General features: G+C 42.2%; 1 protein-coding gene across 1 annotated transcript; it reads right to left on the bottom strand.

The window, feature by feature from the left end:
- Positions 1 to 234: 234 nt before the first annotated feature.
- Positions 235 to 4745, bottom strand: LOC136509367 (probable L-gulonolactone oxidase 4). The gene is made up of 3 exons (XM_066504184.1): positions 4068 to 4745; positions 2120 to 2375; positions 235 to 1100 (listed from the first exon to the last, which is right to left on the bottom strand). The coding sequence occupies exons 1-3, from the start codon at positions 4743 to 4745 to the stop codon at positions 235 to 237; spliced, it is 1800 nt and encodes a 599-aa protein (XP_066360281.1).
- Positions 4746 to 23076: the final 18331 nt, after the last annotated feature.

The following is a 23076-nucleotide window of genomic DNA, read 5'->3' as shown; positions in this document are numbered from 1 at the left end:
TTAAAAAATGCTGCTTTGCATCGGATATTAGGATCAGATCCAAACTAATATACACACGACAAGCGTTACTAACTTACTATTCTCTCCATTCCAAATTATAGACGGAGGGAGTACTAACCAATCTTGGTGCAATAATGTAAGTTATCACATCTATACCTGGAGACAGTGCTGTTGATTGATCCATGATTCTGTAGTGCAAGTGCAAACCGACATCACCTTCTCGACTATTTTGGTTCAGAGTTCATCAAGGATGCCACTGCGTCTGTTCCTGAGCTCGTCCCCGTCGAACACGCAGACCCTGGCCTCCGTGTAGACCTTCCCAGGCCGGCAGAAGTAGCCCTTATCTGGCGCGCAGTGCGAGTCGTCGGAGCAAACACAGAGACCTTCAATGGCGCAGCCTTTCCTGAAGATGCTGGGGCTGCCCTTGACGCCAAGCACCTGGTCACACCACTCGCTGGAGAAGATCCCGTCCGGATCAAACCTCTCCTTCACCCTTAAGAACTCGCCGGCCCTCGGGTACTTGGCGATGGCGCCATCGAAGGCGAAGTTCCGGTTCTTGCCCCAGTGCGGGACGGCGCCGTACTTGCGCAGCGCCATCTGCTCCAACTCGTCGACCACGTCGGCGTGCCTGCGCAGCGCGCCGTCCGCGTAGCTCCGGTAGTAGACGACGTCGAAGTCCAGCGAGTCCTCGGCCTTGCCCAGGAACGCGGAGGACGCCTTCACGTAGCGCATGAACACGCCCAGCTTGCCCTCGAGCCCGCAGAACGCCTGCGGGTTGAGGTCGCGGAGCCTCTGCATGTCGGCGACGAACGCCGGCGCCTTGGAGAGCACCACGCTGAAGCCGGAGCTGTAGAACAGCCCGCCTCGGACCCGCGCGTCCCACGTGCAGGTGGGCTGCAGCAGGCCGCCGGCGTGCTCGGAGGCGGTGTCTAGACATGAGCCGGAGGCCTGGATGCGGTGCTGGAACCCCACCACCGGGTACCCCGTGAACGAGGCGCCATCGTTGGTGAAGCCGTAAGCCTCCCGCTGCACTTTCCACATCGGCAGTCGTGCCATCAGGCATCTGGCAGCGTCAGCATCCTTCTCTTCAAGCCACTCGTCTAAGGAATCAAAGGAACATGCATTGCATGCATGGTTATTACTTACCTTCTGATCAACATGGCAATATATATGCGCGCAGTACTAGTAGCTACCTAGGTAAGGATGAAAATGGTACTAAAATATCCCGTAACATCAAGTTTGAAATCAGAACGGTTCGAAATTCATGACACCAAATTTGAAATCTGAAATCAAAACCAAATCAATTTAAACATTTTCCGACCATTTTCTACTTTTATAATTTGAAATATCCCGAATACGCCCAATATAGGAGCCCCTATTTAGACACAGTTCAGCCCAATCAAGAAGGGCTATTTAGTGGTTCGGCCTGGATATTATTATATAGACTATTGGCTCCCTCACTTCCAACTAGCCAAGTGAGGTGGGACTATAAATTCAGAGTGCGCCTGGCGCTCAGCTTGCTGCTGCCGCTGCTCATTGGGCTGCAGTGGGCCATTATAGCAGTGATGTCGGACACGTTATATCATTGACGTTAGAGATGCCGCTGCTCGTTGGGCTGCTAGTTTGTAATTTTTTTTTTTGTGTGCAAATGACACGTTTGTGATCTTTGCATTCAACTCATGCACCATTTATTTTTATATAAGCTTTTCACATGATTAGTGCTGTCGGACACATTAGTCTATTTCTTTAGTTCAGTGTCCTATTTATATATATAAGTATAAGTCTAGTTCTAAATAGCTCGTAATAGCTCCATTTATTTTTTTTCAACCTTTCCTCTTCTCCCCTTTAGAGATGTGCCAACATAATTTATATCGAGTAACATATATTTTTTAAGCACTTGGTCCTAACTCCTATGGGTCGGTATTCCGTATTGATTTTTCGTATACCGACCGTATTCGACATAATTCCGCCCGATTTGATTTATTTTCAAAATTATCAATAATCCATAAGTTCGCGTTCGTTTTCGTACCCGACTTTACTACTTTCGCTTTCGTTTCCGTATCCAAATATAAAAGTAGAAAACGGTTAAGAGATTTTTCGACCGTTTTCATCCATATACCTAGGAGCCTGGCGGTGAGGAGGCTAAGCTTGGCGTGGGAGCGGAAGCCAAGGAAGTCGTTGATGGCGTCTCCTGGAGTGGCGACGTCGACGCGGTCATCCTGGCGGTACACGACCTTGCGCTGGTATGGTAGCCATGTCATGTCGCCGAACTCGTGGAGGCGGCCCCAAACGGACACCTTCTCCGTCATGTCCGAGTCGTCGCGTCTCACGAACGTCACCGATCGCTTGAACATCGGCTGTAACGCAAGGGTGACCTACACATGCCAGCATATTAGTTTGGCAGTAATTATTCATATGTGTTGGAGATGATTGATATGGAATTTAAACTGAAATCCACACTAACGTAACTAACACACATGAATTAAAGTGAATACATGTGCATCCAAACAAGTTCGGGTTAACTGTGAGTTGTGAGCAGTGACACACGTGGATTACGTTTACATGCCTTGTACAAGGACCGGTTGATACTGTAGATTTTTCTTACGTCATTTTGGGTCCAATTTTGCAAGAGGTACAATTGTATTTCACAAAAAGAATAATATTAAAAGATTTTGACTTATTCCAACTTGGAAGGTACATTAACGAAAAATATAGGTTTTTTTTATGGGACAAGCGTCGACCTGATGCGTTCCTTTTTGGGTTAGAAAAAAACTAAACAGACAAAAAAAACTAAACAAGACTACAACAACAAATTATATGCAGTAATAGTGCCTTCATTTATTTTGGTTACAAAAAAAAAACTAAAAGAACTTATAAATTGAAGGACCAGTTAGTACTTCATGAATCATGATAACTAGGTGAATACCCCACGCGTTGCCGTGGAAATTGCTGATGACTTGGAATAAAATTACATGTACAAAGGGATCAACAATTATAAGTTATAATGTTAGTGGATGACATGACATGCTGATGTGGACAACTACATGCATGTTAGTGGATGACGTGTCTTGCTGACATGTAGATCATAATTGCAAATACTAGTTGATTATAAATGCATCCGATAGTGGACTGATTAAGTGGACAGCTTGCATGTTTAGAGAAAATAGCTAGTGGGGTTTAGCTTTATATAATTTATAGATATATACTACACTAGTCAATGCTACGTATTACTCGCTCCGTCTCAAACTGCAAGTCATTCCAACTTTTTTGGAGAGTCAACGCATCTTAAGTTTCACTAAATTTATATAATAAAATAATAAAATTTATAATAAAAAGTATAATTAGATTCTTCACTAATTATATTTTCATAGTATACATATTTAATGTCATAAATTTCTATAATTTTTCTAGAATTTTGATCAAACTTAAGATGTTTTAACTCTACCGGAAAGTTAGAATAACTTATAATTTAAAATGGAGGGGGTATATATATATATATATATATATATATATATATATATATATATATATATATATATATATATATATATATATATATATAGGGAGAGGCTATTCAGTAGCCGGCTACAAAATAAGTTATTCTGTAGCCACCTCCATTTACTATAATTTTATATACTAATTTACCATAATATAAATACATATTTACGATAGTTGGGTTAATATAACACATGGGGATATTTACCATAACGTTATATTAAACCACTTAGTAAGGAGTTACTATAATCTCGTAAAATAACATAGTAATTATCGTAACTCAAAGTGGCTACAGAATAAGTTATTAGCCAGCTACAGGATAGTAGTTCTATATATATATATATATATATATATATATATATATATATATATATATATATATATATATATATATATATATATATATATATATATATGTACATACTGCAGTAAATATTGCTAGAGTCACGGTATATGAATGGGCGTAATATAATAACGACGATACGAAGCAACAAGAAGCTGAGTCAAACCACAAAACGTGCATGTCCTGAATATAAGCTAGCTGTGTGTATGTACACATACGGTGTATGTACCTGAGAAATAACACCCAGAACGCCGAGGGAGACCTTGGCGGCATCCAGGTCAGGGTGGTCGGCGCCGAGCTCCCTGACCACGGCGAACCCCTGGCTCGCCGGCGCGGGCGTCACGATCCTCATCCCGACGACGTACTCATGCACGGCGCTCCCTTTTCCCCACAGCGAGCTTCCATGGGCGCCGGTCGCCAGGAGGCCGCCGACGGTGAGCCCGTTCCAGTACGGCGAGTGCGGCAGCGCGAGCCCGGCCGCGGCGGCGACCTCGACGAGGTCCCTGAGCACCATGCCGCTTTCCACCGTCAGGAGCCGCCGGCAGACGTCCACGCGCACCGTCCGGTTGAGCCACCGCGTGCTTATGACGGTGCCGTCGCTGCCGCCGGGGCACGCGAGCTTCGTGAAGCTGTGGGAGTGCCTCGTGGCCACCTTCACCTTCCTCTTGGCCTTGGCCGCCGCCGCCACGGCCGCGACCAGCTCCGCCTCGGTGCGCGGGTAGACGGCGCTCGCCGCGCGGCAGACGGTGCGGTCCGGGAAGGAGCCGTACGAGTTGGTGACCGTGCAGCTCGACGTGCCGTTGCTGTCCGTGCAGGTGATCGGCTCCCATGGTGGTGTGGTGTTGTTTGCTGGGAGGAGGTAGACGGCGGTCGGAATGAGTAGGCTGGCGAGGAGGAGGACACCCATTGCGAGTCCTGTGATCTCTGCGACCTGTGTGCTAAAGTAATGTCCCGCTAGTGGTTCTATAGTTGAGTAGCGCGCGCGCGTCTATGCCAAAATAATTGTAATTAATGACAAGGTCGTCGCTTGAGCTGCATGCTTGCATTATACAAATACTACCGCTGCTTGTGTTATATTGATTACATGGGGCAACTGGCGGCTTGAGGAACAAATGCTTGAAGAATGTGACGTTTTGACATAATGAAGATTCTTTGTTCCTTGTTTTGATAGGGATTACTCAACCAATCAACCTCCTCCTCTCTCTTTCTGAGTTGTCTTGTCGTTCATTTGTCTTCTTCTCAATGCCATCACGAACCACCGCTAAAAAAAACAATTTGTAGCAATGTGCTCCTTTTTTTAGTGGCGGCCACTACTAACTTTTGATCCTTATGGCACGCTTTTTTACCGCAATAGCAAGATTTGGTTGCAATAGGGGGTGTTCTCGCAACCATTTGCACTTTTGGTTGTGATAGGTGGGATTTTTGCCACACAAATTGTTTCGTAGCCCCAAGTGCAAAGATCATTGCAATAAGTAAGTGTTATCGCAACCATTTGAAAAATAGTTGCAATAAGTTATCATTGTTGCCACGATTGAAGTTGCGTTGGGAACATTTTTATAGGCGATGCAATACATAGATGATATTGCAACTCTTTATATACTGGTTGCTATATGTATCTATTTTGCAATGAATATATTTCGTTGTATGTAATAGTCAATTGCGTTGTACATATAGCAATGAAAAATCGAGTCATTGCAATATCTAAGGTTGTATGCTTAGTAAAAATATGAGAAAAAATAACTATAACAAAAAAGGGACACAAGTGGGACGTGAACTTGAGACCCTTCTATTTTGAGGGAGTAGACTTACCACTATGTTATATTCATTTTTATGTTCGTTCATACATAGTATACTCCTTGTATTATAAGCTAATTATGAATACAACTAGAAAATGATAAAAATGGACAAAAAATTTCTAGGAAGCTTACACGGGTCCAAAATATGTTTCCGTGCTAGTCTGTAGAATTTTCTGACCATATTTTTATATTATTACAATTATTTTGTGGAATTAGCGTAGAATAACTATAATAATATCTATATTTGGTAAGAAAATTCTGTAAACTTGCATGTCAACGTGTTTTAGGTGTATAGTCATTCCAAAAAAGTTTCAAATAATTTTAATAAAGCAGTACTACATATTCCTTACAAATGGATACATCTCGCACATAGTATATGTAACTATGTCAAAGATGTATATATTTGTGAACAATGTATAGTCCCATTTTATTAAAATGAATTAATTTTTTATAGAAAGTTTGTGGGCCCAAAATATGTTGCCATGCCGGTTTGTATAGTTTTCTTATTTAGATATTATTACAACTATTTTTTGGAATTACCATATTTTTTTTAGAATTACCGTAAATAATGGTAATAATACGTTGCCGTGCCTCATTTGTCTTCTTTACCGGGCTCAAACTTAATTACCTGCCCGCAAAGAGCCCAACAAGACTGTCATAGGAGAAAAAAAAAACAAAACAACCGGCATTTGTCATAGGAGAATCATCTAGTTTTATATAAATAAAAAGATCATACAGGCATAGACGTCCTCCTTTTCCGGCCGTACGCTAGAGGACTCCTCACGAAGGGCAATATAATCATTCAAGGTCCATCTATACGCTCGCAACGAAGGCTAGTTGGTGGCAATTGCAAGGCACGGAGACCAGTAGGATAGCAGGGTACAAGGCGACGGCCCCGTTCGCTGGTCTGAAACTTGGTTGAAACTGGCTGAAAAACACTGTTCCGACTGAATTGTTGTGAGAGAAAAATACTGTTCCGGCTGAAAAAAGAAGCCGAACAAGCCATTTTTAAAACAAGTGAACGGGGTATTCGTCGGACTTCTGGCACGGTTCGACTTGGAACTTCTGACGCAGGACATGGCTGGTAGACCGGTTGTTATACGGATAGGCGTTGACGCAGGACACAAACTTGTTGTACAAACCATAAAGCAATCATCAAGTTGCACCTAAAAAATTGCAAATCGCTATCAAGCTGATCTATTATTCAATGGACTAGAGTGCTACATGGAACCTATATTAAAAATCAAATAGGAATTATTGTTGTACACCATCCAGAGACTTAACCAGCCCGATCTATGAAGGTAAATAATAATGACCATATGTATAAGAAATTATGAATCCACATGTCCGTGGATCTCACACGTCCGCGTGAGTTTTAGTCAAAAAAATCATGGTCCTAGTTCAACGCACGGTCATGTATCTAACATATACAAGTATCTTTCGGTACATCCATCAGAATAACTACACATCCTTTTATAAGCACAATTATGTGTTCATTTTGTTTAACAAATCTGATTTTTCACTACTCCAGATCTGAACATCCACTACTACAGAATCGATTTTTAGAGGCGGCTCATAATCATTTGTAGGGGCGGTTTGGCCAGCCGCCCCTACCGAACCGTATCTACAAATCATGCATTTGTAGAGGCGGTTCCCAGGCCGCCCCTACAAATCGATTTCTAGGGGCGGCTCGTATTACCAGCCGCCCCTACAAATCTATTTGTAGGAGCGGTTCGTATTACCAGCCGCCCCTACAAATCGGTTTATAGGGGCGGCTCGTATTACCAGGCGTCCCTACAAATCAATTTGTAGGGGCGGCTGTAGTACCAGTCGCCCCTACAAATAGGTATTTGTAGGGGCGGTTCAATCTAGAACCACTCCTACAGTACGTTTTTCTGCAAAAAAAATTCAAATTTACAATTCAAAATCGCGTTGCCGAACGTCCCGCGACCAACGTTCCGAACCACGTTCGCGTTGCCGAACGCCCCGTGACCAACGTTTTGAACCACGTTCTTGTTGCCAAACGCCCCGCGACCGCGACTACAAGCACAAGAGTATTCTATAAACTACAATTACAAGTCCAATTTACAAGAATATATACAATCCATCATTAAATATATAAATTCCATACACATTTTTATCAACGTCCTAGAGCTAGCCTTTCAGTCTCACGAAGGTGTTGGTACTGAGGATTTGTACCTAACTCAGACTCTCGGTCATGGTAGGTGCCTCTGACGTGTACAATCTGGTCTAATATGAAGTTGCAAAGGTCGCCGACGAGCTCTAAGAGTTGGTCATCCTTGTATGGGTCTCTTTTCATTCCTTTCTCTTCTCTCCACTACAAGAGAACAAGTTTCGGTTTAGTATTTCATACCATGTATGAAGTTTTTATACTACGGGTGAAGAGGTTCAAACTTACCCTTAAGGGGTGTCTCCTGTGGGCACCGGTGTTACTCATCATAGAACATATATAGTATCCACAATGTACACTCCCAGGCCTCTGCTTGGGGCCCTGTGTGTTTTGCATATGAAAATGTTAAGTAAAGGCTTTTGACAGCCATGTAACGGAGTACTGAAGAAGTAAGTTACACTTACCGCACATAGTGTTTTTATAGCTAGCTTTTCCTTCCTTGCTGGATCATGCCTTCCATGATGATTAGTGACATAGAACCTAAATGCCCTGTTCGAATTATTTTGGCAAATACAACTTGTTAGTATCCAAAAGTGAACGTTATAAGTATGTATACAAACATATAAGCTAATGAGGATTGTCGATATTTATACGTCTTGAGAATCGATATGAAGTCTTTGTATGTCACCGTGTCCCTATCTAATGAATCAAAGACCCATGCCATGCTCATCCCGATATCGACGGCTATACAAATCCAGTGGTTGCTGCATGGATTTAATCATAGAACTAGATAAGCTCTTTTGCATCGAATAAAATATATCGAACAAAGCTTTAAGTATAGAGTTGAACTTACTCGAAGTTGTATGTTAGCCATATAGTAGAGTGTTGTTGGAGATTTTTGAAAGCCATGGCAATGTATGCCGCAACCTTAAGGGACTCTTCCCTTAGTTTTGCCGTATGGATGCGCTCTTTCTCCCGAAGAGTCTTTGCAACAGCTAGCTCTTTGGCATCCAGTGTCCACCATTTAGGGTAATTAAAATTTGTTTGGGCTATAGCTTGAGGGTCTACATACCCGGCTTTCACACTTGGCATTTGTTTGACAATGTGCACTTGCATTCTACAAATCACGACGTGGGTTAGTTACAACAAAATTCAAAGATTACATTCATATCATATCGGGAGGACAAGGACTTATAGGCACCACGTGCGAATTAGATTCATCTCTATTTCTCCTAGGTGAAAGCATGTGTGCATGTCATTGAAGTCAAAGACAATTTTCCCGACTGGGCTTCCAAATGTGCCGGTGGGGAAGCATGCTTGTATGATATCTATGCTCATTGGGAGAACACACAAGTACCAATCATGGAACCTTCTCATTCCAAGTGGTAGGCGCTGGATGTCCCAGTTTGGTAGGAAGGGCTTGCCTCTTTCATATGTTTTTGGGCAATCCTTTGATCATTTGATGGCATCAACATTTGGATACTGCTTTATAATTTGGTGGAGTTTGCTAGTGACGGCCTCCTTAGAACCCTGTGATGGGACTTTTTTAACTTGGTTCTCAGGCTTGAACTGGTCATGGGAATACCACTTGGACACCGACGAGACGTCTTTGATCGGAACATAAACTGGCCTTATGTTGATTGGAATCTTCTTTTGAAGTTCCCATTCAGGCACGTCCTCATCTTCTTGTGCATCACCTTCTTCAGGAGGCACTCGTTGTTCATGTATCGGTTGTGCTTATTGAGAAGACTGTGGCATCTCATCATGCACTTGCTCGGTACGAGCTAGAGAAGGTTTGTGGCATCTCATCAGGCACATGCTCGCTAGGAGGCGGGAAAGAATGTGGCATCTCAGGAATGTGGGGGTCATGAGACGGTGAAAATATCTCCTCGACCTCAACAACTCGCTCCAAATTTGGGAGAGGGGGAGGCAGCGAAGAAGCAGTCAATATAATGTCCTGTTTATGCCAGAGGATGAACTGCCCCACAACATCTCCGAGTAACACCAGCCCCTCAGGAGTTGCATAGTCTATCCTCCACTACATGAACTCGGGCTTCACTGTATGCACCTCGACCCTAGTGTAGTCCGGCAGTATCTTATTATTGTGGTGTAAGCCACCAGGAGGATGTGCCACACCCATTACCACCTCCATCACAGTGTTCTACCGGCCGCTGAGAAACACCAAGGTGCAACTAGTTGGTTCCCGTATGTGATCGACTGGGGTTGTGGCTATAGTGGAACCTTGGCTGCTAGGAACTTTCGAAGGGCTGCCAACTAATGCCATTTCTTCCAGCGATGTCACTAATATCCATGGCTCCATAGATAGTCCTTGCTCCTCCAGCGCCTTCACAACTAGAGCCTTTACTTGGAGCTCAAAACTAGTCTCCTGGTCTCAGCCATGTTTCTTGTACATGTGCCTGTCCTCTTTGAATCCTTGCTTCCAGGTCATCCTTTTCCCTAGCCCCCTGGTGCGGCCTGTGTGCTCCTTGTTTCTCAAGCCAAGGCTAAGCTCATCCCTCTCTCTGGAAGGATTGAATGAGCCCTTCTCCTTGTCTTCAGAATATTTTAGTATCCTTGATACCGCCTCTTGGGTCTTTGGCTTATCAAACTTAAGATTACTGCCGGATGATTCTATACTCCTCGCATATATCCAGTTCCTTGAGCGTACCTTCAAATTAGTCACATCAATATTCCCAGCAGCTATGGCCTCTTCGTCCATCTTCCTAAACAGTTCTTCCTTGGCATAGTAGCCACCGGGGCCTAGATGATGGTGGTGTTTATTCCTCTTCGCCAGCTCGGTGTTACGGGCACTGAGCTCCAATGCCTCCGATGAAGTCTTCTAAACCACGAGCTCCTCCCATTGACTAGGAGTTATTTTGCCGAACTCATTGAAGGGAGTTAACCCCTTTTGGATACACTTCGTGTTGAGCTCCGACCTCCAATGTCGGAATGACTCTCCCATCATCCTGATAGCATTTTTTTTACCAATTCGTGCTTACCCTCCAGAAATCTAAAATTGAGCTTCAGCTGTCTATCCCATAGTGCATTCTTTATGTTCTCTGGTACCTCTTTCCAGTTAGGGATTGCTGGGTTCAATTTATCTCTTACTAGGGCCCCGATCGCATTACGAAATCATCATCTTAATTCCTTCAGCTCAAGGATCTCCCCTGCTGGCCCAACCTCTGTTATCACATAGCATGCCTTATCTGGATATAGATTTTCTTTTCTATCCCCTCATTTCCTCTTAGGCTTGGTAGTCATGGTTGTGTCTTGAGGTTGTGGAGCAGAGGCATCGTGATCCATCTCTGTGGTTGTTGCCTCTGCTCTCCTTTCCTCTACTCCATCTTGTCCAGCGAGATGTCACGGACGTCGATGTCGTCTTTTCTGAGTTTCAGGAGGGACCTGTATATATGATTGGTCAAAGTGTTAGCAGAGGTAACACAACCAAAGCTTTAGCAAAATTTACAAGCCAAGGCTTTTTCCCTACCTCCTCATTCGGGTCAAAATCCTTGTCCAAATCTTCCTCCATTGGCCTCCTTCTGGCTTCATGTGGGAAAGGATCCTCGGGACTTTCATATCCCTCTTCTGAGTCATCATTATCATCATCATCCTCTTCTTCTTCGCCTTTAGCCGCCTCTCCTACTCTTCCTTTTGCTCCCCCTTCCTCCTCGTCACACTGCTCCTGAGTAAGCATCACTTCTAGATCCTTTTCTAACTCATTATCGAACTGCTCCTGAGTTAGCTGGTCCTCTAGTGCTTGCTCCTCATTGGTTGGGTGCTCATCATGCTTGGGGCATCGGGCTACACTATCTGGTGTCCGTGACATTATTTCACGCTTTGTTCTAATAGATGCAAGAAAGTGTGCTTTAGGTACGCGAGAAGGTATAAGAAATCAAAAAGGGCTATAAACCAAAGTAGTCCTATAAAACAACAATATATCAAAAAAAGAGTAGTAGCAGTGGTAGAGGCCTCAGAAACATGTCAATCATCATCTGATCTTGAACTTGGAGCATCAAGGCATCATAACAGAAAAGAGAGGAGAAGGTAATGTATGAGCGACTGCTAATGATGCCAAATTCCTCACTAGTTCTTGATCATCAGCTCATATTCCATATAATGTGTGGACTTGGACAATTTTATCATCGACAAAACAAAGGAGAGGAGAGGAGAGGGGAGATTTAGCAAAAAAAACCAACAACTGCTTAGCAAACATACTGCAGCAGCTGATGGCAAAAGAGAGGACAACAAGTCCTGGGAGATTTGGCAAAAAAAGCAACAGCAGCCAACAGTTAGTAGCTAGAAGTAGCAAGTAGTAGTAGTAAGTAGAAAGTAGTTGAGTAGAGTAAGTGTAGCAGTAGAGTGGTAGTAGTAGAGTAAGAGCAGCAGCCACTTAGGAGTAGCAAGTAGTAAGAGGAGTAGTAGGAGTAGTAAGAGGAGTAGTAGTAGTAGTAGGAGGAGTAGTAGTGGTAGGAGGAGTAGTAGTAGTAGTAGCAGCAGCAGCAGCAGCCACTACACACCAGCAGTATATAAGCAAAATAAAAACAGAAAAGGAGTGGTAGTAGTAGAGTAAGAGCAGCAGCCACTTAGGAGTAGCAAGTAGTAGTAGTAAGTAGAAAGTAGTAGAGTAGAGTAAGTGTAGCAGTAGAGTGGTAGTAGTAGAGTAAGAGCAGCAGCCACTTAGGAGCAGCCACTTAGTAGTAGTAAGTAGAAAGTAGTAGAGTAGAGTAAGTGTAGCAGTAGAGTGGTAGTAGTAGAGTAAGAGCAGCAGCCACTTAGGAGTAGCAAGTAGTAGTAGTAAGTAGAAAGTAGTAGAGTAGAGTAAGTGTAGCAGTAGAGTGGTAGTAGTAGAGTAAGAGCAGCAGCCACTTAGGAGTAATAAGAGAGAAGAGAGGAGAAGATAGAAGAGAGGAGAAGAGAGGTGAGAGGAGAGAATAAAGGTCTGCACAAAAGAGATCCCCAAAAAACTTAACAAAAGAGAAAAACAGAGAGACAGACAAAGGAGCAGCTATCAACTCTAAGCAACAGCGGAGATCCCCAAAAAAAGGAGCAGCTGTCAAAAACAATGCACACAAAGAGAAAAATAGAGACAGACACAGAGAGATAGACATAACTCAAAAATATATAGCTTATTGATGAATCTAGAATTATTTCCTCTAAAATCAGAAGTAAAATAGACAAAAGGATGTAGTTCTGATGCAGCTAGGATCAAGGACAGTTATCTGTCTTCAATGATCACAATGATGAAGTTCTGGAGGCAAGGTTCAACTTTTAGGAACTCATATTTATATTGAAGATGCAGTGTAGATTATAAAGAAAAATATAGAGTTGCAGTCATGTTCTGAGAATGCACATACAGGTTGAAGGAGATATATCCACTGCCCCCACCAATTGTGTAGATAAAAGCTAAGTACCAATACATCATAATGGAAGATAAGTTAAGTAGCTCCATACATGTAGATCAAAAAAGAAAATAGGAAGCATAGATAAAAGCTCACATTATGCAGTTTTCTGAAAAAATGGGCAATAGGTAAGAGGAAACAGGCAACAGGCAACCCCGCCCCATCTCCTTCATCATGCGTACAAAGACATCCCCACATCACCCCTCCTCCACCTCGTCTGACATCATCTCCGTCTACCGTGGCCGTGAAGAAAGCGATGGCAATCAATGAAAATCCAACACACAAAAAGAAAAAAATCTCTGACGAAACGATGCCCATCTAGGTGAGGCCAAAGCAAGCTGACTCCATCCTCCATGGACTCAAACAAAAAATACAACAAATCCTAGAACCTATAAAATCTTCACAAATAGGTTCATAGGGTAGGTGTGGAGAAGTGATATGCATACAGACTATAGTCACCATTTAGAAATCAAATATGCAGATTAGTTAGCACAGAGATCAACTGATAGCAGCTTGATACTAATCAAACTTCAGCTACTCAGCATTATGCAGCCCATTTCATTCAATGACAAATAGTTTCTAATTTTCTATTGAGGATTATGACACTGATTCTAACCCTGCCTCTTTGTAAAAGAAGTAGGATCTCTGTAATGGTAACTCAAAACTACATTTAGCCCAGCAAGTCCCCTCTTAGCTAGCCAGCTCATAGGGCACTTGACAGAACGAATTGTCTTTCACGCAACGAGATTGAGGTGCACAAACAAAATTCGGCTATATCTTTGTAAAACCATATATTTCCAGAGGCATGACCGCAAAGGGCCATAAGTTTTCTTTCAGTCACGCGGCACAATGCACAAGACTGCATCTATCAGTACTCTGTACAAGCAAGCTACAAAATCATAGCAAACATTTCGAACAGAAGTCATCACTCGCAGCACCATAGGATGTGTACGGATCCAAGCTATCGCCTCCGCAACAACTAGCGTCCTAATAAGCAAGATAGTCGATGAGAAGCACAGATAAATCTCGGTCATGCACCCTTACTACCAACAACAGCGGGAGGATAGTCACCAAATCGACATGGGTTCCAAGATCTACGAATCTCAGCGCAGAGAGAAGGGACTAACTATCTAATCCATAAATCAGAGAGGGAGAGGCACAGGGAGAGAGAGCGGGAGATCACGGACTTGGCCACTGTGCAATCCTCTAGCTACTTCTCGCTGCAGCCTATGTCATCGGTGCACGAGGGCAGGGGGCCAGGCGCGGGGCGCCGGGAGCCTGTGTCATCGGCGTGCGGGGGCGGGACGCCGGGGGTCGGGCACGGGGCGCCGGAAGCCTTCATCGTCGACGTGCAGGGGTGGGACGCCGAGGGCCGGGCGTGGGGCGCCAGGAGCCAGTGTCGTCGGCGTGCGGGGAGCCTGTGTCGTCGGCGCACGGGGGCGGGCATGGGACCAGCGGCAGGGCCGGGGGCGTGGCCGACGGTAGAAACCCTAGGCACGCAGGGCAGCCTGACGACGTCGGAGGAAGAAGACAACGCCCAGACTAGATGAGTCCCGTGCGCCCGCCTATTTATACTCGGGACTATTTGTAGGGACGGTTCCTGATCCAGCCGCCCCTACAAATGCATTTGTAGGGACGGTTCCTGATCCAGCCGCCCCTACAAATGCATTTGCTGGGGCAGTTCCTGATCCAACCACCCCTACAAATATTTTTCTATTTTTTTAAATTATAAATTCTATATTTTTATATCATAAAAACACAAAGTAATATAAAAAATTGTGTATACGCACAAATATAATATTTTGTATTATTTCGTATATGAAGAAATATATATATAAACAATTGTAGTCAAAACAATATAGAAAACAAAAAAACAAAAATTAAAAATGATTTCAACAATTAAAAGTTGTAAACATAAAAGTTATATAACTCATCAACATGTACAACTTTTATTTTGGTCATCTTGTCATGTGACTTTGTTTGAATGATTCAAATTTTGAAACCTTAAATGATTTCAACAATAAAAGTCGTGAACATAAAAGTTGTTGAACTCCTCACTATCTACAACTTTTATTTTGGTTACTTCTTCATGTGATAAAGTATTAGTAAACATTGTTCATAAATTCACATATGACTCATAGTTTCATTAACTATACGAGAAACATGTTGATTTATGAACAATGTTTACTATCACTTTGTTAGATGAAGAAATGATCAAAATAAAAGTTGTAGATCTTGATGAGTTATACAACTTTGGTATTCATCACTTTTTCAGCTAAAATCATTTAATGGTTGAAAATCTCATTCGAACTTGTCATTTTTTTAAATTTGAAAATTTGAAGTGCTCAAACTTTGTCAAATGAAAAGAATGACCAAATCAACACACTAACTTGATAGGGCAAGATTTTAGAAAATTTTAGGAAAAAATCATCACATTTGGAGTTAGTACGAGGGAGAAAGACTAGTTACAAATTTTACCCAAAGATAAAAAAGAAAAATCATAACTGTTCATGATGATCAATGATGAACAAGTGTGATTTCTCTTTTTAATCTGTGGCTGAAACTTGTAACTAATTTTTCTTCCTCATACTAACTCCAAATGTGATGGTTTTTTTCCCTAAAATTTTCTAAAATCATGCTCTATCATTTTAGTCTAGTCATCTATCTTTGTCACTAATTTTGAACAATTCAAATTTTAAATTTCAGAAAATGACAGCTTTAAATCTGATTTTCAAACACTAAATGATTTCAGCTATAAAGGTGATGAATATAAAAGTTGTATAACTCATCAAGATCTCCTACTTTTATTTTGGTCATTTCTTCATTTCATAAAGTGTTTAGTGATTTCATGAAGTTTTAGTAGTAATAGAGTGGATGTTCAAATAGAGTCATCTGAATGTTGCAAAGGATAGTCTGACACACATGCATAAAATATAGTCTCACACACATACAAAAATATATAGTCTTACACATGTACATAAATATATAGTCTCACACGCATGCATAAATGAAGTCTTACAAACACACACTTACATAAACACTCCACGTTCAACAACTAGCTAGCCCGCTGTAACGACTTTCCCCTTAACACCTTTTTGTTCCCATGTCATTATGTCTTTGGGGAGGTTCTTTTCCACAACACTGATCTTCTTAGGAAAGTCTATGAATAGCGGCATCTCATCATAGTTATTGTAAGCTTCAACATCGTCCACGCCATCAACTCCAATAATGTGCTGTTTCTCGGAGGCAACCACGTGCTTTGTCTTCTTCTTCGGGGGGAGGTTATTTTATGGGTCAGACATATAGAAAACTTGTGTGACACGTGAAGCGAGCACCCAAGGGTCATCTTGGTATCCTAGATTCTCGAGGTCTAGGACTCTCAATCTGATCTCGTTTAGTTGGTGTTGTTTGATCTAGCGGCATGGAAATAGGGCCACTGTTATATCCCTTCCATAGTCAAGTTCCCATATCTCTTCAATGATGCCAAAGTATTGGATCTTTCGCCCTAATCCATCGAGAGCCTCTATTCGAACGCCACTGTTTTGGTTCACATATTTACTATCCTTTGCGTGGGTATAGTATGTATACCCATTGATGTCATAAGTATTCCAAGATGTCACTTGTCTTGATGGCCCCTCCTCCAACCTACTGATGGTAATAGTCTATGGTTTCTCCAGGCGGTATGTTTTGGTCCTTCAACCATGTAGTTAGTCATTGCTTGTGTTGTTTCATGACCCAATCATCCGAACGGCCATTTCTCTCTGCCATAATGATAGCCAAGTGTTCATTAATGTACGGTTGCATCAGTTGTGTACTCTGCAAGACACTGTGATGCGCCCGACTCACCTCTTTGTAAACATGGTGGATGAACACTTTTCTACCACTGGTGCCCTTCCTAGCCAGCCTACCCTTGTGATGAGAATCGGGTTTACCAATCCTTTTCTGTACTTTTAGGTACTCTTGATAGCACTCAACGACTTCTTTAGTACTGTAACCCTCTATCATGGAGCCCTATGGGTATGCTTAATTATGCACGTATCGACTTAGAACCGACATGAACCGCTCATAGGACCACATTTCATGCAAGTAGCAAGGGCCTAGCGCCTGTATTTGATGAACCATGTGAATTATGAGATGTGGCATTATATCAAAAAAAGCAGGAGGTAAACACATCTCTAGTTGGTTTTGTGTCTCCATCACAAATTCATGTAGGTCACTCAGCTCTTGCTTGCCAATCATCTTTTGTGAGATCTTTGAAAAGAAGTAGCACATGTGGGTGATGGCCATTTTCAAGAACTCTGGCTTTATAGCCCTGATTGCAATAGGTAGAAACACTATCAGCATCACATGGCAATTGTGAGCCTTGTAGTGTGTTATTGACAAGTCCTTCATCGACACTAGCTTCTTCACATTTGCTGAAAACCCAGTCGAGACTTTGATCCCTCTCAGGAAAGTGCATATAGCTCTCTTCTCGTCTAGTGTTAGGTTGAAGCACGCCGTGGGCAGAGTGTATTTTCCATTAGCCTTAGGTACCGGGTGAAGCTGTGCCATCACGTTTAGCTGCACCATGTCTTTCCGTGCTTTTAGACCATCCTTTGACTTGCCTGTGTCCATCAAGATAGCAATGAGACTCTCAAAGACATTCTTCTGTACGTGCATAGCATCAATGGCATGGAGGACCTCCAACTCTGGCCAATAAGGCAGATACTGAAAGAAGATCGATTGTTTCTTAAAAGGTACGCCTTCGATAGGAGGTGTGCTTCTATCTCTGTTCGTCCCATCCAAATTCTTATTTCCATAGATGACGCGTATGTTTTTCACCATTCTGTACACGAGTTCTCCATTATGATGTCTCTCCGGAGGGGGTTCAATCTTCGGAGCGTTGTCATAAAATCTAAAGAACAATTTGTTGCGGTACTTGTGACTTGTCTTTAAGAAGCATCGGTTCCTTAGGTAAACTATCTTCTTGGATGCATCCAGGTACACCCATGTAGTACCATCCAAGCAAACCAAGCATCCCATCTTCCCTTTGATCTGTCCAGACAAAGCAAACAGCGCAGGGTAATAATTGGTAGTAACAAATATTATTGCTCTACATATGAAGTTCTCCTTTCAGAACGCATCATACATCTGCTCCCCATGCCTCCATAGCCTCTCCGTTTCTTGCATCAAAGGCTCGAGGAACACATCTATATCAATGCCTGGTTGTTTAGGGCCAGAAATAAGAATAGTGAGAAGGTACTTTCTCTTCTAACACAACCATGTTGGATGTTGTACATGGTCAAGATCACTGGCCATGTGCTGTGGTCGCTCAACCTCTCATTGAAGGGATTCATTCCATCGGTGCTCAAGCCAAACCGTACATTCCTTGGGTCATCGCTGAATTCTTTGTGCTTCTCATCAAACCTTTGCCACTGACTATAATCAGCCGGGTGTGCAATCTTATCATCATCCACCTTGCGCTCATCATCCCACCATGTCATGAGTGTGGCTTCTTTAGGGTTTAGGAAGATACGTCTCAAGCGGCCGGTCACTGGCAGGTACCACATTACCAAGGCAGTAATTCTTCTCTGCTTTGCATCATTGCCTAATGGAGTGTCCTCCGGGGACTAAAATTCTTGTACCACCTTTTTTGTACCCTTCTTATTCCTCTTTTTCCCCGTGGAGGGTTCATCCCCATCGTAAAGGTCATTGTTCTTGTACCAGCTGGCCCCACACCGGAGACATTTATCTAGTGACTTGAATGTTTTGTCACGAAAAAGTATATAGTGGTTGGGGCATGCATGGATTTTTTCAACCCCATTGTCAATGGACTTATGACCTTCTTCGCTTGGTATGTGTTGGTGGGAACTGAGTTTGGTTGTGGCAGCACCTATGACAGGAGATGCAATAGATCATTGAAACTATAGTCTGACCAGCCATACTTAGCCTTCAGGATGAGCAGCTCAAGCACAAAATGTAGCAATGTCCAATGTGTCAGACAGCCCTTTTCAACACCATACACAGTCTTCTTTGATGCTTTTGTCACCCTTTCCAAATTTTTTAGACCTTTCGGGCTATTTAGTAAAATCTCTGGTCCAAGGGCTTGAATCATGTCCTCCAAATCATCTTCATCCCCAACACGTGCTCCACCATCATTATTGGTAGCACCTTCATCGTTACCATCCTAACCACCAGCATCACTACCTTGTTCATTACCAAACTCAAAATCCATTCGTGCTTCAAGCTCTACTGAATATTGGGATAGGGATTCTATGGTTTCGTCGTCGTATTCCTCCTCATCCTCGTTGTTAACAATAACCATTTCACCATGATGAATCCACACTGTGTAGTCCTCAACAAATCCTCGCATAATCAAATGTGATCTGATGATAGTCACATCTATCCATGCCATATGGTTCTTGCAATCTTTACAGGGGCAAATAATTGTATCCTTATTCTCTTTCAATGTCGTTGCATGCTTCTTTGCGGCTTCAATAAATTTATCCACCTCTTCACAGAAACCTGCCTTAAAACTTAACGAACCATACATCCAAGAGTTCCTGTACTCCATCTTTTACAACAACAACAAAACAAACATTAAAGGACTACTTATTCAGATATATATAAAAATGAATCAAAGTAATAATTACTTGAGAATAATTGTATATACTTCAGATATATATGAATATAAATCTAATATAATTACATGAAGCATACAAACACACCATGGTAGAGGAAAATTAATTTATGGGCCATTTATCCATAAATAATTAAAATACATATTTATTGATTACAATAAACAATTTCAAAGACAACAATTAGCAACAATTATACTTTACCCAATATCTTTCATACAAACCCTAGTCCAATTTCATCAAACATAAATTTATAAAAATGAAATTAATAAAAAAATCAAACCCTAGATCTAGATCCACATGCACATGAAACATCCATAAAACTAACTAATTGTTCACTAAAATCAAGAAACATGGACCAAATAAGGGTATGATCTTGTTCCCCTATCTAATTTATCCTAGTACATTTAAAACTTGGGTCTAATTTGCTTCATAAGTAGCTCAAGCACCATAGAAGAGAGAGAAAAACAAAACTCTAATTACTCACTAACCAACCATTAAAACTTCAAAAAAAGTGTAGAATAGCATTTTCTTGCCTTCTACAACCTCTCCACGAAATGATTTGAGACCAAAACCTTCCCCCCTTAGTAGAGCAATTTTTGGGAGGTGCCTAAGGCCTCCCCACCTTTCTTTCACGGGTTGGAGTGAGTGACCCGAGGAGGAAGAAGATGCTGTAGTTGTTTTATATGTGGGTCATTTGTAGGGGTGGCTGGTGATTGAGCCGCCCCTACAAATCAGAGCTATGTATATGGGGGCATTTGTAGGGGCGGCACAATCACCAGCCGCCCCTACAAATAGCAACTCCAGGGGCGGCTGGTGATTTAGCCGCCCCTATAAATCAGACCCCATTTGTAGGGGCGGCTCGTATCACTAGCCACCCCTGCTGATCTATTTGTAGGGGCGGCTAGTGTCTGGGCACCTGAGCACGCTAGTGTAGGGGCGGCTCCATCACCAGCTGCCCCTACAAAAAAATCGAACCGTTGCTAAAAATCATTTTTTACGTAGTGATCACTGTCGGTTCAAAAACCCACTTCACTGCTGGATTTTGAACCGACAGTGGCATACCGATAGTGATGTGGGGTTGACATTACTGCCGGTCCTTAAAAACTGACACTGGTCTATAGGAAACAGTGTCAGTTCCTGGCTCCACCCGACAGTGTCCAGTTGAACAACACTGTCGGTTTGTAGTGCCAACCGACAGTGATGGTTGCTTCAAGAGTGTCGGTTCTTGGCTCAAGCCAGCAGTGTTGAGCAAGCCTACACTGTCGGTTCATGGATCAAACTGGTAGTGTTGTAGTAAATATCAGTGTTGGTTCATGGATCAGTGTTGTCGTAACTATCAGTGTCAGTTCATGGTTCAAGCCGGTAGTGTTGAGCAAGCCAACACTGTCAGTTTGTTTCTAACCGGCAGTGATGGTTACAACAACACTGCCAGTTTATTGCTAACCAGCGGTGATGGCCCATTCGTATTTTATTGTTTTATAATTTATTTTAATTTATATTTTTTCATGGAATAAGGTTTCGCTTTATATACGCTACGTAGACGACGGGTCCATCAATATTAAACATTACAAATGTTACGATTACAATTCAAATGTTCTTATCCACATCTTGATCCCTCAAAATAAAAAAGAAATGTTCTTGGACTTCACACATGCTTCTCGTACTTCTTACAATAATCTTACGAGCTGCTCTGGGCAATACTGGTCCTTGTACCTCACGAATTATACAATGGAAAATACTCCATCTTTTTCTAATACCTCGGCTAAGATGAATTTTGCGAGCTCTGATTGCAGTGCGATGATCTCCATGTTTAACAGCCTTTGGTGGTTATATTTATTGCGCTGTCATTCAAAAAAGATGATATCCAAAGAGGAACATTAAATCATTTTGTTGAATTATTAATAGACATAAATGAAATGAGGATTATACACACCAACTTATCGGCTTCTTCTGATTTTCCGCCGATGTAGCGAAGCATTGCCCACATTACATAAAACCCGCATTCATTGTTTCCCGCCGGCTGTGACAGGTACTTCCCCTCCATTTCGACAACCTTGAATGGGACCGGTGTCCCACCGATATGTCTTCTTCGGACACTGAGCAACATTAAAGGGAGAAACATTAGAAAGCGGTATGTGTGATTAGAAAATAATATGTTATTAGGATCGCTTACTAATTCAGCACTACCACCAGTGCATCCAGATGATGAAATGATTTTTTCTTCGAGTCCGACACCTCGATCAGATTTTCAAGATTGACACAAATGAAGACGGAATGGTTGCTACAATCATAGAATCCTAATTATCGAATAATCTTAACGAAAAAAGAAGCATAAAATTAAAAGCCGAGAACACATACTCACAGTTGTAGGCTAGAAGTATATGGGTTTTCTTCTTCATCGTAATTCGTCAAAAACAGCAATCAATCTCTGTTTTAGGTCTTCCACGTCACATCCATAGAGGCCTAACATGTCCTCTCATTGACTCACAAGGGGTCCAAGAAGCCTATGTATTCTCATTTGCTTTTTAGAATGCAAAATTTTGCTATACACCTACATAAAATCATGGGAAGTGTTCAAAAGTTAACAATTTGTCTCGAGAGAGTAGTTAATTGTAATATCGTGCGTGTAGGGTACTTACATAGTCCACAGCGTCAACATTTGAACATCGAGAGAGCATTTCTGGTATAGCTGAAACAAGCACTCCCACTTGATATTGAACTTCTCTTCTTCAGGATATTGGAAAACATGTGGCGAACGGATAATAACCTCAAAACTAAAGTCGTCCATCTCTGTTGCTTGAGCCATATAATATTCATGCAACTGGCACATATATGTTGTCAGATTTTTATACTCGTCATCAGGAACCAAAAGATTGCCCCTTTCATACTTCATTACTGGTGTTAACGTCCCTTGTATATCATAATAGATGGTCGTGGCCTCTTCTATGGTTAATCCTGGGTTGTCTTCGATGTACTTCTATATGTTCCTTAAATCTTTATTGTGTATTTCTTCATCTCTTGTTGTAGCGTATTTATTCTATGTTTGCCTTTTGAATTCGAACTTCAACAAAAACGAAGGCAGTGAGGCACAGAGATTGAAGAAACTAACATAATCTTCCTTCGAGATGTGTGCTGTAAATTTTTCGTTCATCAAGGTGGTAACGCTGCCACTGAATGGCCTTTTTCTTTTCTGTTGGTCCACTTTGGGAGCATTAGCAACCGAATCCAAGGACCTTTTCTGTGACTGCGAGGATGTCCTTGATCTTGTTTTGGGCTAAGATGGAGGAGGAGG

The sequence above is a fragment of the Miscanthus floridulus genome, chromosome 15, assembly GCF_019320115.1.
Source record: "Miscanthus floridulus cultivar M001 chromosome 15, ASM1932011v1, whole genome shotgun sequence".
NCBI classification, from domain to species: domain Eukaryota; kingdom Viridiplantae; phylum Streptophyta; class Magnoliopsida; order Poales; family Poaceae; genus Miscanthus; species Miscanthus floridulus.
Note: the sequence above shows the minus strand (reverse complement) of the source record. Positions and strands in the feature narration are given on the sequence as shown.